Source organism: Trichomycterus rosablanca, chromosome 27, assembly GCF_030014385.1.
Source record: "Trichomycterus rosablanca isolate fTriRos1 chromosome 27, fTriRos1.hap1, whole genome shotgun sequence".
Classification (NCBI taxonomy): Eukaryota; Metazoa; Chordata; class Actinopteri; order Siluriformes; family Trichomycteridae; genus Trichomycterus; species Trichomycterus rosablanca.
In genome coordinates this window covers 7,419,254-7,434,130 of record NC_086014.1, presented here as the reverse complement: position 1 = coordinate 7,434,130, position 14,877 = coordinate 7,419,254, and the positions used below count along the sequence as shown (strand labels likewise).

At 38.8% G+C, this 14,877-nt stretch overlaps 1 protein-coding gene across 1 annotated transcript in view; it reads left to right on the top strand.

Moving 5' to 3' along the window:
• The window catches only part of LOC134304145 (lysosomal acid phosphatase-like), a 40,020-nt gene extending 28,739 nt beyond the window's left edge, over positions 1-11,281 (top strand). The window contains exons 9-11 of the mRNA XM_062989724.1: positions 1,113-1,219; positions 1,525-1,697; positions 10,869-11,281. Coding sequence (XP_062845794.1) covers positions 1,113-1,219; positions 1,525-1,697; positions 10,869-10,891 — 303 coding nt within the window. The 3' untranslated portion in view covers positions 10,892-11,281. The remainder of the gene's footprint in view (positions 1-1,112; positions 1,220-1,524; positions 1,698-10,868) is intronic.
• The last annotated feature ends 3,596 nt before the right edge of the window (positions 11,282-14,877 follow it).

Sequence of the window (14,877 nt, the reverse complement as noted above, 5' to 3'; positions counted from 1 at the left end):
TTTAGTCAGGACTTCAATGAGTGTTACAGCACTTTAGACCGCCTAGTTCCAGAACCCGAACTTCAATGCTGGGACCATAAGGCGAAACTCATATACAAAACTAACTGCAGAACGTCCGAACGCACATGTATAAACCTGGTGCTGCATTCTGATTGGCTGAACTGAATGTCACTCACATACTAGCTCTACCGTTCACGTTGCTTAACTGAAACCACCAATCAGAATTACAGCAGCTCGTTTATCTGGCCAATCAACAGTTAGAAACATGAATAACGTGTAAATGATTTACAAAGTCATTGGTTTGTAAGCTTTCCCATTCTTATTAACCAAAATAACTAACAAAATAAATAAAAAAATAAAACAGCCAATCCGGGGCACTCAATTTTTCGGGGCCCCTGGGCTGAAGCCCAGGTAAGCCCATGCATTAAATCGCCCCTGGTAATAGTGTGTATTTTTGTACACTATATGGTGAAAAGTATGGAAATACGTACCTGACCATAGGCTTGTTGAATATTCCATTATGGAGACTTTGGGCTCAAGGTCTTAGTCATGTTGGAACTGAAAAAGTTCTTCCCCCAACTGTAGCTATAAAGAAAATTACAAGTATATTACAAACCCCATTTCTGAAAAAGTTGGGACATTTTGTAAATACAATGAAATGTTTGTCCCAGTACATGCCTTAGTCTCAAAGATGCCCTCACACATATGCACGTGGGCACTGATGCACCTCTATACCATGACAGCTGTTGGTTTTCATCAATAACAGTCTGGATGTTGCTTTGTCTTTGGCAATGAGAACAAGCTGAAACGTGGACTCGTCTGAACACAGCACATGGCAAAAGTAACCTCACAGAATTGGATGGCTTACGCTTTCTGTTAAAATAATAAAATAAAATTAAATAATACATTTAATTAATTACATTAATTAAAATAATAAAGTAAAGCTTGCAAAAAAAAGTTAACTAATTACAGAATCTTGTTTTAAATGCATTTCACAAAATGTCTTATTTTTCTTGAAATGTAGTTGATATTTAATGTGGCCTAAACTTTGCATTATGTATTCTAGACATGCTTTATATCAGTGCTTGTTTTAATGTATTTCTTTTTTTTAGCATGACACAACCATCGTAGCTCTGCAGGAAGCACTTAATGTGTATAATGGATTGCAACCACCATATGCCTCCTGTCACATTTTTGAACTAAACCAGCATGACAATGGGTAAATTGAATGCTCATGCTATACAAACCATCACATACATACATGCTATAGTTGTTCACAATAATTATTATCTAGCTTTCAACTTTTAACAATAAATGCTAGTCATTTATTGTATTTTATCCTTGCACTTGCATTGTAAGCAATGAATACGTGAATAATTTGGTCGCTGTGATGTGTTGGTGCTTTTTTTTTTTACTTTTGATTTCACAAAGTCGGAATACATTATGGTATGGTTTTTAATAAAATGTATTATAAACAAATCTTTTATACCAATTCAGTGGGTTTTTTTATTTTCTTTTTTTTAGGTCATTCTTTGTTGAGATGTTTTATCGTAATGACAGGTCTATGGCTAAGCTTTTAACTTTACCTGGCTGTGCCCAACAGTGCCCTTTAGAGAAGTTCATTAAACTTACACACTCAGTCATTCCAACAGACTGGCACAAGGAATGCCAACTCAGCGCCTCTTCCAGCGACAACGGTATGAACACAAATATTTTGCTGCATTATTTTGTATAGTTTTGCTCATCAGTGCGAGTGTAGGAGATAACTAATTTATTTTGTTTGTTTTTTGAATGAGTGTGTGTGTGTGTGTGTGTGTGGCATTACATTTACATTTACATTTTTTGGCATTTAGCAGACGCTCTTATCCAGATCGACTATTATATACTGTAGATGTAATCGTTGGACTGATTGTTTGTGGCTCTGTACTCTTGCTTCTTATTGTGCTGCTGTACAGTCATATTGTACAGTCATATCAGCTACTCTCCAGAATTTCATAGGAGAGTGAGGATGACCTGTGAACCAGTCACATACTCAAGCAGCAGCTACTATCAAGTATAACACCATTAACTGGATTTACAGGCCAGACCTTTTAATCTGCTGTGAAAAAACAGGGCCTCAGTGGTTTTTATGTAATAAGGACTTTCTCTAGTTCTCTAATTTATTTACATATTAAATGGAGGACGGAGAGAGAATCTGTACCAGATTCTGGAAATATTCTTGTAATACCTGCTGAAAATTTTCAGTGGTACTGAAATTGTTATTTTTAGGCTTTAAGAAGGACTTAGATTTTAATTTAAAAAAGACTTTCTCTAATTACTTGCGTTCTGATAAATCATTTCATGTTTTTTTCTTTTTCAAGGCTAGAAATGGATTTGAAAAATGTCTTTCACCATGCTTTACTGTTTTAATACATGGTGGTATCATTCTCTCTCCTGTTCTCCTTAAATTGCCATTATTTTACTGCCATGAATCTCAAACTTGGATAGGACTTTTTTTAGTCATTTACTGTGAAATGTTTAATGTGTAAATGTGGAAAGCCAAAGTGTAACTTTCAGAGAAGTGGCTTTGTGACTGCTACTTGTCCTTTGAGACCAACACCACTGCAGCCTTATGATGACCAATTTTGTTTTAATTGTAGGTGCTTGCTCTTCGTCAAAATTTTCCATAGAAGTTGTTGTTCTGTCTCTCACTGTGATGCTTAACATAAACTTCTTTAAATGATTTTGTAACTTTTCATCCGTCATCATGTTTTGTTTTTGGTGCTTGTCAAACTCGCTTATGCTTGCCTATTTTTTCCTGCTTCTAACACATCAACCTTGAGAATAAAATGTTTTATATATATATATATATATATATATATATATATATATATATATATATATATATATATATATATATATATATATATATATACATATATACAGTGTATCACAAAAGTGAGTACACCCCTCACATTTCTGCAAATATTTCATTATATCTTTTCATGGGACAACACTATATCCATGAAACTTGGATATAACTTAGTGTACAACTTGTATAGCAGTGTAGATTTACTGTCTTCTGAAAATAACTCAACACACAGCCATTAATGTCTAAATAGCTGGCAACATAAGTGAGTACACCCCACAGTGAACATGTCCAAATTGTGCCCAAATGTGTCGTTGTCCCTCCCTGGTGTCATGTGTCAAGGTCCCAGGTGTAAATGGGGAGCAGGGCTGTTAAATTTGGTGTTTTGGGTACAATTCTCTCATACTGGCCACTGGATATTCAACATGGCACCTCATGGCAAAGAACTCTCTGAGGATATGAGAATTAGAATTGTTGCTCTCCACAAAGATGGCCTGGGCTATAAGAAGATTGCTAACACCCTGAAACTGAGCTACAGCATGGTGGCCAAGGTCATACAGCGGTTTTCCAGGACAGGTTCCACTCGGAACAGGCTTCGCCAGGGTCGACCAAAGAAGTTGAGTCCACGTGTTCGGCGTCATATCCAGAGGTTGGCTTTAAAAAATAGACACATGAGTGCTGCCAGCATTGCTGCAGAGGTTGAAGACGTGGGAGGTCAGCCTGTCAGTGCTCAGACCATACGCAACATACTGCATCAACTCGGTCTGCATGGTCGTCATCCCAGAAGGAAGCTGACGACAAGAAAGCCCGCAAACAGTTTGCTAAAGACAAGCAGTCCAAGAACATGGATTACTGGAATGCCCTGTGGTCTGACGAGACCAAGATAAACTTGTTTGGCTCAGATGGTGTCCAGCATGTGTGGTGGCGCCCTGGTGAGAAGTACCAAGACAACTGTATCTTGCCTACAGTTAAGCATGGTGGTGGTAGCATCATAGTCTTGGGCTGCATGAGTGTTGCTGGCACTGGGGAGCTGCGGTTCATTGAGGGAAACATGAATTCCAACATGTACTGTCAAGTCAAGTCAAGTCAACTTTATTTATATAGCGCTTTTTACAATATACATTGTCTCAAAGCAACTTTACAAAATCCAGGACCAACAGATACAAAAACCCCTGTTGAGCAAGCCGAGGGCGACTGTGGCAAGGAAAAACTCCCTGAAAATTACAGGAAGAAACCTTGAGAGGAACCAGACTCAACAGGGCCCATCCTTCTTGGGTGGTCTGGAGGATACTTTAAATAAATACACGATTTACACAAATCATACAAACACAGAATTGAATGATCTAAAAGTCATACAGTGGTAATAAATAGATAAATAAACAATTAAATAATAATAGAGTTGTTATCCGCTCTAGTCTTCAATAAAGTCTGTAGTGATTTCTTGTCGTTGCAATTACTCCAGACCCGTCACATCTGACAGGAGCAGCATCGTTGTCCCGGCAGTCTCGACTTTAATCCTTAACCTCGGCGGGTAAACAGGTTTCCATCAGAATGCCCTCGGGGTAAAACAACAGAGAATGTAGTTAATAATGTACAATGCTAGTTGACAAACAGTTTTACAGAGAGTTTTAGACTCCGGCAGCCCTAATTATTACAGCATAACTAAAAGGGAGAGCGAGCAGGTAACAAGGTCATGAAGGCTTTCACAGGACATCAGCGCCCACCTCTCCTACCCAAACCAGAGTGATTGGACAAGAGAGGCAGAACGACAGCGACCCAACATCCCTGATCACCACAAGTTTCTATGACCAAGAACCCCCAAGCCCTGCGCCTTTGTCTATATTAATCAAAAGCCTGAGAAAATAAATATGTTTTCAGTTTAGACTTAAACATTGAGACTGTGTCCGAATACCGAACAGAGGCAGGAAGATTATTCCAGAGTTGTGGAGCTTTGTAAGAAAACGCTCTTCCACCAGCTTTGGTCTTTTTAATTTTAGGAACTATAAGTAACCCTGCATCTTGTGAACGAAGTGGACGTGCTGGGTTGTAGTAATTAATAAGCTCACTCAGATACTGTGGAGCCAGACCATGTAGCGCTTTATAGGTTAGTAAAAGTATTTTGTAATCAATGCGAAATTTAACTGGCAGCCAGTGTAGAGATGATAGAACAGGAGTGATATGATCAAATTTTTTAGTTTTAGTTAGCACTCGAGCTGCGACATTCTGAAACAGAGTATGATCCCCTCCCTTCGAAAACTGGGCCTCATGGCAGTTTTCCAACAGGATAACGACCCCAAACACAACCTCCAAGATGACAACTGCCTTGCTGAGGAAGCTGAAGGTAAAGGTGATGGACTAAACCCAATTGAGCACCTGTGGCGCATCCTCAAGTGGAAGGTGGAGGAGTTCAAGGTGTCTAACATCCACCAGCTCCGTGATGTCATCATGGAGGAGTGGAAGAGGATTCCAATAGCAACCTGTGCAGCTCTGGTGAATTCCATGCCCAGGAGGGTTAAGGCAGTGCTGGATAATAATGGTGGTCACACAAAATATTGACACTTTGGGCACAATTTGGACATGTTCACTGTGGGGTGTACTCACTTATGTTGCCAGCTATTTAGACATTAATGGCTGTGTGTTGAGTTATTTTCAGAAGACAGTAAATCTACACTGCTATACAAGTTGTACACTGACTACTCTAAGTTATATCCAAGTTTCATGTCTATAGTGTTGTCCCATGAAAAGATATAATGAAATATTTGCAGAAATGTGAGGGGTGTACTCACTTTTGTGATACACTGTATATATATACAGTATATATATATATATATATATATATATATATATATATATATATATATATATATATATATAACAGCTGGTCATAAAATTAGAATATCATGAAAAAGTTGATTTATTTCAGTATTTCCATTTAAAAAGTGAAATTTGTATATTATATTCATTCATTACACACAGACTGATATATTTCAAATGTTTATTTCTTTTAATGTTGATGATTATAACTGACAACTAATGAAAACCCCAAATTCAGTATCTCAGAAAATTAGAATATTGTGCCAAGGTACAATATTAAAGACACCTGGTGCCACACTCTAATCAGCTACTTAACTCAAAACACCTGCAAAGGCCTTTAAATGGTTTCTCAGTCTAGTTCAATCATGGGGAAGACTGCTGACTTGACAGTTGTCCAAAAGACGACCATTGACACCTTGCACAAGGAGGGCAAGACACAAAAGGTCATTGCTAAAAAGGCTGGCTGTTCACAGAGCTCTGTGTCCAAGCACATTAATAGAGAGGCAAAGGGAAGGAAAAGATGTGGTAGAAAAAAGTGTACAAGCAATAGGGATAACCGCACCCTGGAGAACATTGTGAAACAAAACCCATTCAATGTGGGGGAGATTCACAAAGAGTGGACTGCAGCTGGAGTCAGTGCTTCAAGAACCACCATGCACAGACGTATGCAAGACATGGGTTTCAGCTGTCGCATTCCTTGTGTCAAGCCACTCTTGAACAAGACAGCGTCAGAAGCGTCTCGCCTGGGCTAAAGACAAAAAGGACTGCTGAGTGGTCCAAAGTTATGTTCTTTGATGAAAGTAAATTTTGCATTACCTTTGGAAATCAAGGTCCCAGAGTCTGGAGGAAGAGAGGAGAGGCACAGAATCCACGTTGCTTGAGGTCCAGTGTAAAGTTTCCACAGTCAGTGATGGTTTGTAGTGCCATGTCATCTGCTGGTGTTGGTCTACTGTGTTTTCTGAGGTCCAAGGTCAACGCAGCCGTTTACCAGGAAGTTTTAGAGCACTTCATGCGTCTTGCTGCTGACCAGCTTTATGGAAATGCAGATTTCATTTTCCAACAGGACTTGGCACCTGCACACAGTGCCAAAGCTACCAGTACCTGGTTTAAGGACCATGGTATCCCTGTTCTTAATTGGCCAGCAAACTTGCCTGACCTTAACCCCATAGAACATCTATGAAGTATTTTGAAGAGGAAGATGCGATACGCCAGACCCAACAATTCAGAAGAGCTGAAGGCCACTATCAGAGCAACCTGGGCTCTCATAACACCTGAGCAGTGCCACATACTGATGGACTCCATGCCACACCACATTGCTGCAGTAATCCAGGCAAAAGAAGCCCCAACTAAGTATTGAGTGCTGTACATGCTCATACTTTTCATGTTCATACTTTTCAGTTGGCCAACATTTCTAAAAATCCTTTTTTTGTATTGGTCTTAAGTAATATTCTAATTTTCTGAGATACTGAATTTGGGGTTTTCATTAGTTATAGTCAGTTATAATCATCAACATTAAAAGAAATAAACATTTGAAATATATCAGCCTGTGTGTAATGAATGAATATAATATACAAATTTCACTTTTTGAATGGAATTACTGAAATAAATAAACTTTTTCATGATATTCTAATTTTATGACCAGCACCAGTATATATATTGCCAAAAGTATTCGCTCACTAATCCAAATCATTGAATTCAGGTGTTCCAATCACTTCCATGGCCACTGGTGTATAAAACCAAGCACCTAGGCATGCAGGCTGCTTCTACAAACTTTTGTGAAAGAATGGGTCACTCTCAGGAGCTCAGTGAATTCCAGCATGGCACCGTGATAGGATGGCACCTGTGCAAGTCCAGTCGTGACATTTCCTCACTACTAAATATTCCACAGTCGACTGTCAGTGATGTTATAACGAAGTGGAAGTGGTTGGGAACAACAGCAACTCAGCCACAAAGTGGTAGACCATGTTAAATGATAAAGTGAGGTCAGCGGAGGCTTAGGTGCATAGTGCAACGAAATCGCCAACTTTCTGCAGAGTTGATCGCTACAGACCTCCAAACTTAATGTGGCCTTCAGATTAGCTCAAGAACAGTGCGTAGAGAGCTTCATGGAATGGGTTTACATACTTATAGATTCACACAAGATCTTAGAACAATCAATGACCTCATTGTTCATATTGCTCCTGTAGTACCTGATGTGGTTACCACTCTCACATCAAATCAAATCAAATCACTTTATTGTCACGTCACATTAACACAGGTGTGAAAGGTGAGTGAAATGCTTAGGTGCTCAGTCCCTCACAGTTCCAATACACATTAATTACAAAAAATATACACATTAACTTACATAAAAACTATCACCATTTGTTCAATATATACAGATATAATACAGGAAGAAGCTGTCTCTGAACCGGCTGGTTCTGGTCCTGATGCTCCTGTACCTCCTGCCGCTCGGCAGCTGTAAAAACAGGCAGTGGCTTGGGTGGGTGGAGTCTTTTATAATCCTCCTGGTCTTCCTCAGGCAGCAGCTGGTGTAAAGATCTTGGAGGTTTGGCAGTTGAACTCTGGTGATACGCTGGGCCGTCCGTATGACCCTCAGCAAGGCTTTCCGTTCCAGAGCAGTGCAGTTCCCGTACCAGGCGGTGATGCAGCCTGTCAGTACACTTTCCACAGTGCATGTGTAAAATGTCCTGAGGATACGGGTACTCATGCCAAACCTCTTGAGCCGTTTGAGGAAAAAGAGGCGTTGTTGGGCCTTCTTCACCGCCCGTGTGGTGTGTTCTGTCCATGTGAGATCCTCAGTGATGTGGACCCCGAGGAACCTGAAGCTGCTGACCCTCTCCACCGTGGCTCCATTGATGGTGATGGGGGCGTGCGCTGTCTCCTGCTTCCTGAAGTCCACAATCAGCTCCTTGGTCTTGTTGACGTTCAGATAGAGGTTATTTTCCTGGCACCAGTGTGTCAAGAAGCTGACCTCCTCTCTGTAGGCTGTCTCGTCGTTGTTGGAGATCAGACCTATGATCGTCGTAAAAAATTTGCAGTACACATGGACCAGAATGCCACAGGGTTTTGTTGATAGTCCAGCAGTTTTTTCTGCAGTAGTGTTGGAGGGTCTTGTCTTACCCCAGGGTTCTATGCTCATCACTTATGCTGACGACTTGTTGGTCGCCTCTCTTCTGCTGCTACGTTACCTCGCATAATGTGGATTTAAGGTATCACTGCATAACTACAGTTTTGCAAAGACACTGTACAATATTTGGGTTTTACCCTGAACAAAGGCTGTAGGAGATTGTATAATGCCAGAAAGACTGTTATTAGCAACATTCCCAAGCCAAAGACTGTTAAAGCCATGCTAAGCTTTCTGGGACTTGTCAGTTACTGTAGGTAGTATATCAGCGATGTATCCCATTTCGACCGAATTCTGAGAGAGGGATGTTCTTCTACCGATCTGACAGCTAAGGTCAAGTGGACTTCAGAGAAAACAGCAGCATTCCAAGCTCTTAAGTCAGCTCTCTATTCAGCACTGGCTCTTGGATTGCCCAGGTATGACCTACCGTTCCATCTCTATGTCTGCGAAAATGGATCATCTGTTTCCACTAGGCCTGTGGCTTATCTGTCCAAATTATTTGACAGAGTAGTACAAGGTATGCCTGCTTGCCTTCGTGCTACTGTAGCCTGCGCTATGATGGTGCAGGATGCTCAGAATATTGTCCTTTCATACACATCCTACACAACATACACAGCACATGACAGCTCAACGTATATCAGACTATGAAGGCATTCTCTGTTCCACTGAGAACCTCACCATTAAATCGCTGTCCTCAGCCCCTTCTCCTGCTGGACTGCTTCAAGATTTATTGCAGCACTCTGGCAGTGAAGTGGATCCTGATCATGATTGTTTGGCGACCATCCATGAGTCTTCTAGCATCAGACCAGACTTGTCTCCTACTCTTCTGCAAGAGGGGACACGTGTTTGTTGATGGATCATGTGCATATGATTCCACTTTTCTTTGTGGATATGCTATGGTGTAACCTGCCAAATATTGTGGTTGAGGCTTCCTCCCTTCCTTACAAATCAGCTCAAGCAGCTGAATTGGTTGCACTCATTCGTGCTTGGACTATTTTTTCAGGGCAACCTGTTACTATTTACACTGATTCCAGATATGCATTTGGTGTAGCTCATGATTTTGGAAAATCTGGTCTGCCAGAGGCTTTGTTTCTGCAGATGGTAAGCCCATTTCCAATTCTCAATTGGTTTCTGATCTTATTTAAGCCTGCACTTTGCCTTCTCAACTTGCTGTGGTTAAAGTTAAAGGTCAGGACCCGTCTGACTCTACTATAGCCAAAGGTAATGCCCTGGCAAACATGGTGGCCAATTAGGGTTAGGGTTAGAGTTAGGGTTTGATAATTTGTCTTTTCCATCTGACAGTCTCACCTCTATGAACCATCCTCTGGTTTCACATTTAGTAGACATCTCATACTTACAAGCTCATCCTTCTCAAGCCAACCTTTCTCATTGTTAGCTTCACAGTAGCTCTTTTACTTAACTCCTGTTTAATCTGTGCTAGAGTAAATAACACCATTGCAGGCAGCAAACATGATTCCTTGCCACCACCTGAGCAACCTTTTACACACCTATAGATTGACTTTACACATATGTCACCTTGCGGTCATATAAAATATCTGCTGGTTGTAATAGATTTTCGAAATGGGTTGAAGCTTTCCCAACAGCTACTAAAAAGGCAGAAACTGTGGTCAAGATTTTGGCCCAGGAGATCTTCCCCAGGTATGGTCTTCCTAAGTATATTGACAGTGATCAAGGTACACCGTTTACTTCCAGAGTTACTCAAAAACTGTAAAGTACTTGCAGGTCAGTTGGCATTTTCATATTCCTTATCACCCACAATCATCAGGTGTGGTAGAAAGAATGAATCAGACCCTCAAGGAGAGATTAACTAAGGCAATGATGGAAACTGGAAAAAAGTGTGTTGATCTACTGCCAGCTGTGTTGGCAGAAATTAGGATGACCCCCAGTGCTACTACACTCTCCTTTTGAGGTGATTTTTGGGAAACCATTAGGTGAAGGGTACTAACCAATTTTATTCCTCAGGTGACCTGGAGATGGCGATTTCAGACTATGCGGCGGCATTAATTGAGAAATTGAGTAAAATTTGTGCTAAAGTCTCTGTTTGTTTCCCTCTGCCCTCAGATAAACCTACACACCCATTTTAGCCTGCGGGACGAGCTGCGCTTGTTGTTAAGAAACAAGACAAGAATACTGATTAAAACATGTGTTTCTTTCGTGTAGCTAAGAAGTAAAACCGAATTATCTGAGAATGCAGTTCTGAAGGTTGTTTTGGCTGGTTTTGTTCTTGTTGATCAAAACTGTCCTTCTCTCTAAAACTTTTCGCATGTACTTTAGCCTTCACACACACACACATTTACACACACACACACACACACACACACACATTTACACACACACACACACATTTACACACACACACACACACACACACACATTTACACACTCTCTCTTCTCTTTCTCTCACACACACACATTTTTCTGGTCTTTATAAAAACTCTGTTTTCTTTCAATAAACTAAGGCATTCATACTTTGACTTGATGTCTGGTCTGGTGCTGTTCTGGACCCACGTCTAGTTTAAGAGACAGGACTTTGAGTGACTTTGAGAAACTCCTAACAGATGTTAATACCTAACATACAGAGGTGGAACGAAAGTAACAAATTACATTTACTCGAGTTACTCTAATTGAGTAGTTTTTTTTAGTCTACTTGTACTTTTTAAAGTAGATTTTACAACCAGTAATTTTACTTTTACTTAAGTATGTTTTGTATTAAGAATTGTAATTCGCTAAATTTTAAATAACATCCGTTACTGAGTAAAATAAAACGCTAAAAAAAAGTCGCGTCTGGGAAACTGCTGCAGTGAATTCTGTGATGGGGAGTCGGAACTTTTGACTCAGTTTCTTTTAAAGAGCCGTTCAAAAATTGCATTTAGTTTCAGAAAAATCCTCTCTTGTGCAGAGATGTGCCTGTGTTTGTTTCTGCTAAGCGGAATGGGTGGATTACCACTGATAAGAACTGCGCACAAATATATAAATATATACTCCCAGAGTCTCGACTCGGTTCCTTTATTTCATTTTAAAGAGCCGTTCAATATAATCGGATAGTTCGTGAACGACCCATCACTAGTGGTTATACAGTTTAAAAAAGTTGTATGGGATGGTCTGTACTAAAATGACACATTACACATCCCAAAATGTTTTTTTTTATGATATTTGAATGAAAAAGAACTATTGTGAGATTTATATCCACTTGTCTTGTTTGCATTACACAGACGAGACACGCCCTCCTGTTAAAAAAGTAACTAACGTTTACTCTGAGTACATTTTAAGAGTTACTTTTTACTTTTTACTTGGGTAGATTTTTAGACCAGTAACTTTACTCATACCTAAATAAAAATTCATTAAAATAATAGTCCTTTTACTTGAGTACAATATTTTAGTACTCTTTCCACCTCTGCTAACATGGTGGTATAAGTGGATCGGTGAATATATACAGTCATGTGAAAAAGTTTAATGGGACACCCCATGAAAACCTTTGTCTTTTTTAACGTATTTAAACCTATGAACATTTGAGCTTCATTTGAACAGTGCTGAGAGATGGAGCTTATATAACTAAACAGAAAAAAATGTTTAAAATGACTTTAAAACGCAAGTTGTAAAATAATTTACATTAAAAATTACTTTTAAACACAAGTTGGAACATTTAAAACAACTGCCAACATGGTTGTCCTAGCAATTTTAGCCGAAGAGCAGACTGCAAGATGCGTAAAGAAGTCTCCAATAATTTTACAATGTCATCACGGGACCTACAGCTAGCTTTTGACACAGTTGATGTCAAGGTACATGCATCTATCATCAGAAAGAGACTGCACAAGACTATGGGCTTCAACTTCTTATGCAGTATATAAGCTGGAAGGTAATGTGCACTATATGAACAAAAGTATTGGGGCACCATTTTTTATTGTTTTAGCCACAAAAATTGCTAACAGGTGTAATAAATTAATTATATAAATGAGATTATATGCTTCCAACTTTTCAGCAACTGTTCAAGAAAGATCCTTTCCTTTTTCAGCATTACTGTGCCACTGTGCACAAAGTAAACTCTATAAATAAACTTTAAAAAACATTATAAATTTAAAGAAACTGGTATGACCTCAGCCTCACTGAACAGCTTTGGGATAAACTGGACCATCAATTGAGGCTTTTTGGCCAACATCAGTGCACAGCTATCCAAATGCCATTTCGACTGAATGGGCACAAATTCCCACAGACATACTTTAGAGAAGTCTTCTCAGAAAGATGGCTGTTGTTTTAGTTGAAAAGATCACATACAGGTCACTGTATTTTAATATTATTTTTAATTTATTTAATTTGATAAATTGGATGTCCAACAAGTTCATGGTCAGGTGTCCAGATACTTCTGGTCATGTATTGTATTTAAGCTGTTTGATCTTGGTTATAGTTGATGTTTAGCTGAGCCATTAATTATATAAATGCCATATGTATAAATAATAAAATACTGAAACCTCAGATTACTTAAAGATTTTGACTGAAACCACTGAGAATAGCACTTTGATGTTAAAACAGTTAAAAACCAACATAACCAACTTAAGTTAATGTCTATCAACAGCAACATATTGCAGCTTATATACATTCTTAAAAATAAGCTAAATTTAAATATTTAAACATTCTTTATTTACCATCCATTTACTTTTTGTACTATTATTCTGGATTTAAGTAAATTAACTATATGTTAAATGCAGAATGTGTAAAATAAAATAAAGGCTAATAAATCAACATACTGAGTAGGTACAGTGCCAATATAAAATATTTATATCCCTTTTAAATTTTTGTTTTGCATGGCAATTCACTGTTTCATTACATTTAGGTCAGGTCCATTCACCTTCCTATCTTTAAGCCATTGCTTTTTTGTGGTGGTGTGTTTAGCTGTCCAGCAGAAGACCACGTGTTTTTTCAAGAATTTGGATGCACTTGTCAGCATCCATTTCCTTTCAGTCCTGACCAATTGCCCAGTGTCTGCTAAGATAAACATTCCCATAACCTAATGTTGCCACCACCTGTGCTTTATGGTAGTTTTTTAAGTAACATACCACTTGGAATTCAGTCCAAAAAGTTCAGTCTTGGTCTCTTCTTTTACCACATTTTGCCACATAGCATTACACTATTTCAGTTGGGAAATCACAAATGGGAGTCAGCATAGCACCTTTTTAGGAAGCCTAGCTTCTTTCTTGCTTTACAGGCCAGAACGGACCTACAAGTCTGTATAAGTGAAATTGATTGGTCTGTAAATGTAAAACAAAGTTGCCATTGGCCTCTTGGTAGTTTCCCTGTAGCTTTTGGCACCAGTCATTTGACAGCTTTTTGATACTCTGAGGGATAGTTTAAGCCTCTGAATGTTTTATTCCCAACCACAGTGAATTTTTGTGTAGCCATGCACTACTAGTAGTGGAATCCTAAAGAAACATCTTTATTCTGAAGTAATCAAAACCACTACAATTGATGTCAGGTATGGGGCAGTCGTTCTTATCCAAACATAAGTGGTTACTAATCCACTAATCCAATCTAGTGGTGTATTAACTTTGATGATGCGGGCTATAATGTGTAAATACAACTTGAAAAAATAGACTTAATTTAGTTTTATTTTCATGGTATGTTGTGGCAAAAGGCGAGGATTTCGATAGGGTATAATAATTCTCTGTAGGCACTGTATATTGGAAAACCAAACCAATTCCATTGGTGTACAGCTCAACATTCATGAATAAATGTCAAAACTGATTTATATTGTAAATGGCCCTTTGGAAATAAGATGTTCATGAGTGGGAATTGTGTTAAACAAATATTTCAAATAGATTAGATTAGTTAGATTTTATTATATGTATTTGAGTAAAGCTGAATTAAAATTGTACTAGTCATATAGGCATGTGGTGCATGCCATTTGTATTTTATTTATTGATTTTTACTTTTTATTTATTTGTTTATTTTATTGTTTTTACTATGTTAAATACTCCTGTCCAAGATCCACCTCTGATAACGGTTCAGAGTTTTCCATCTTTACTTGCACATGAATGTAGTGGATTAAACTCCACATAATTAGCCATGAAATTGTTTA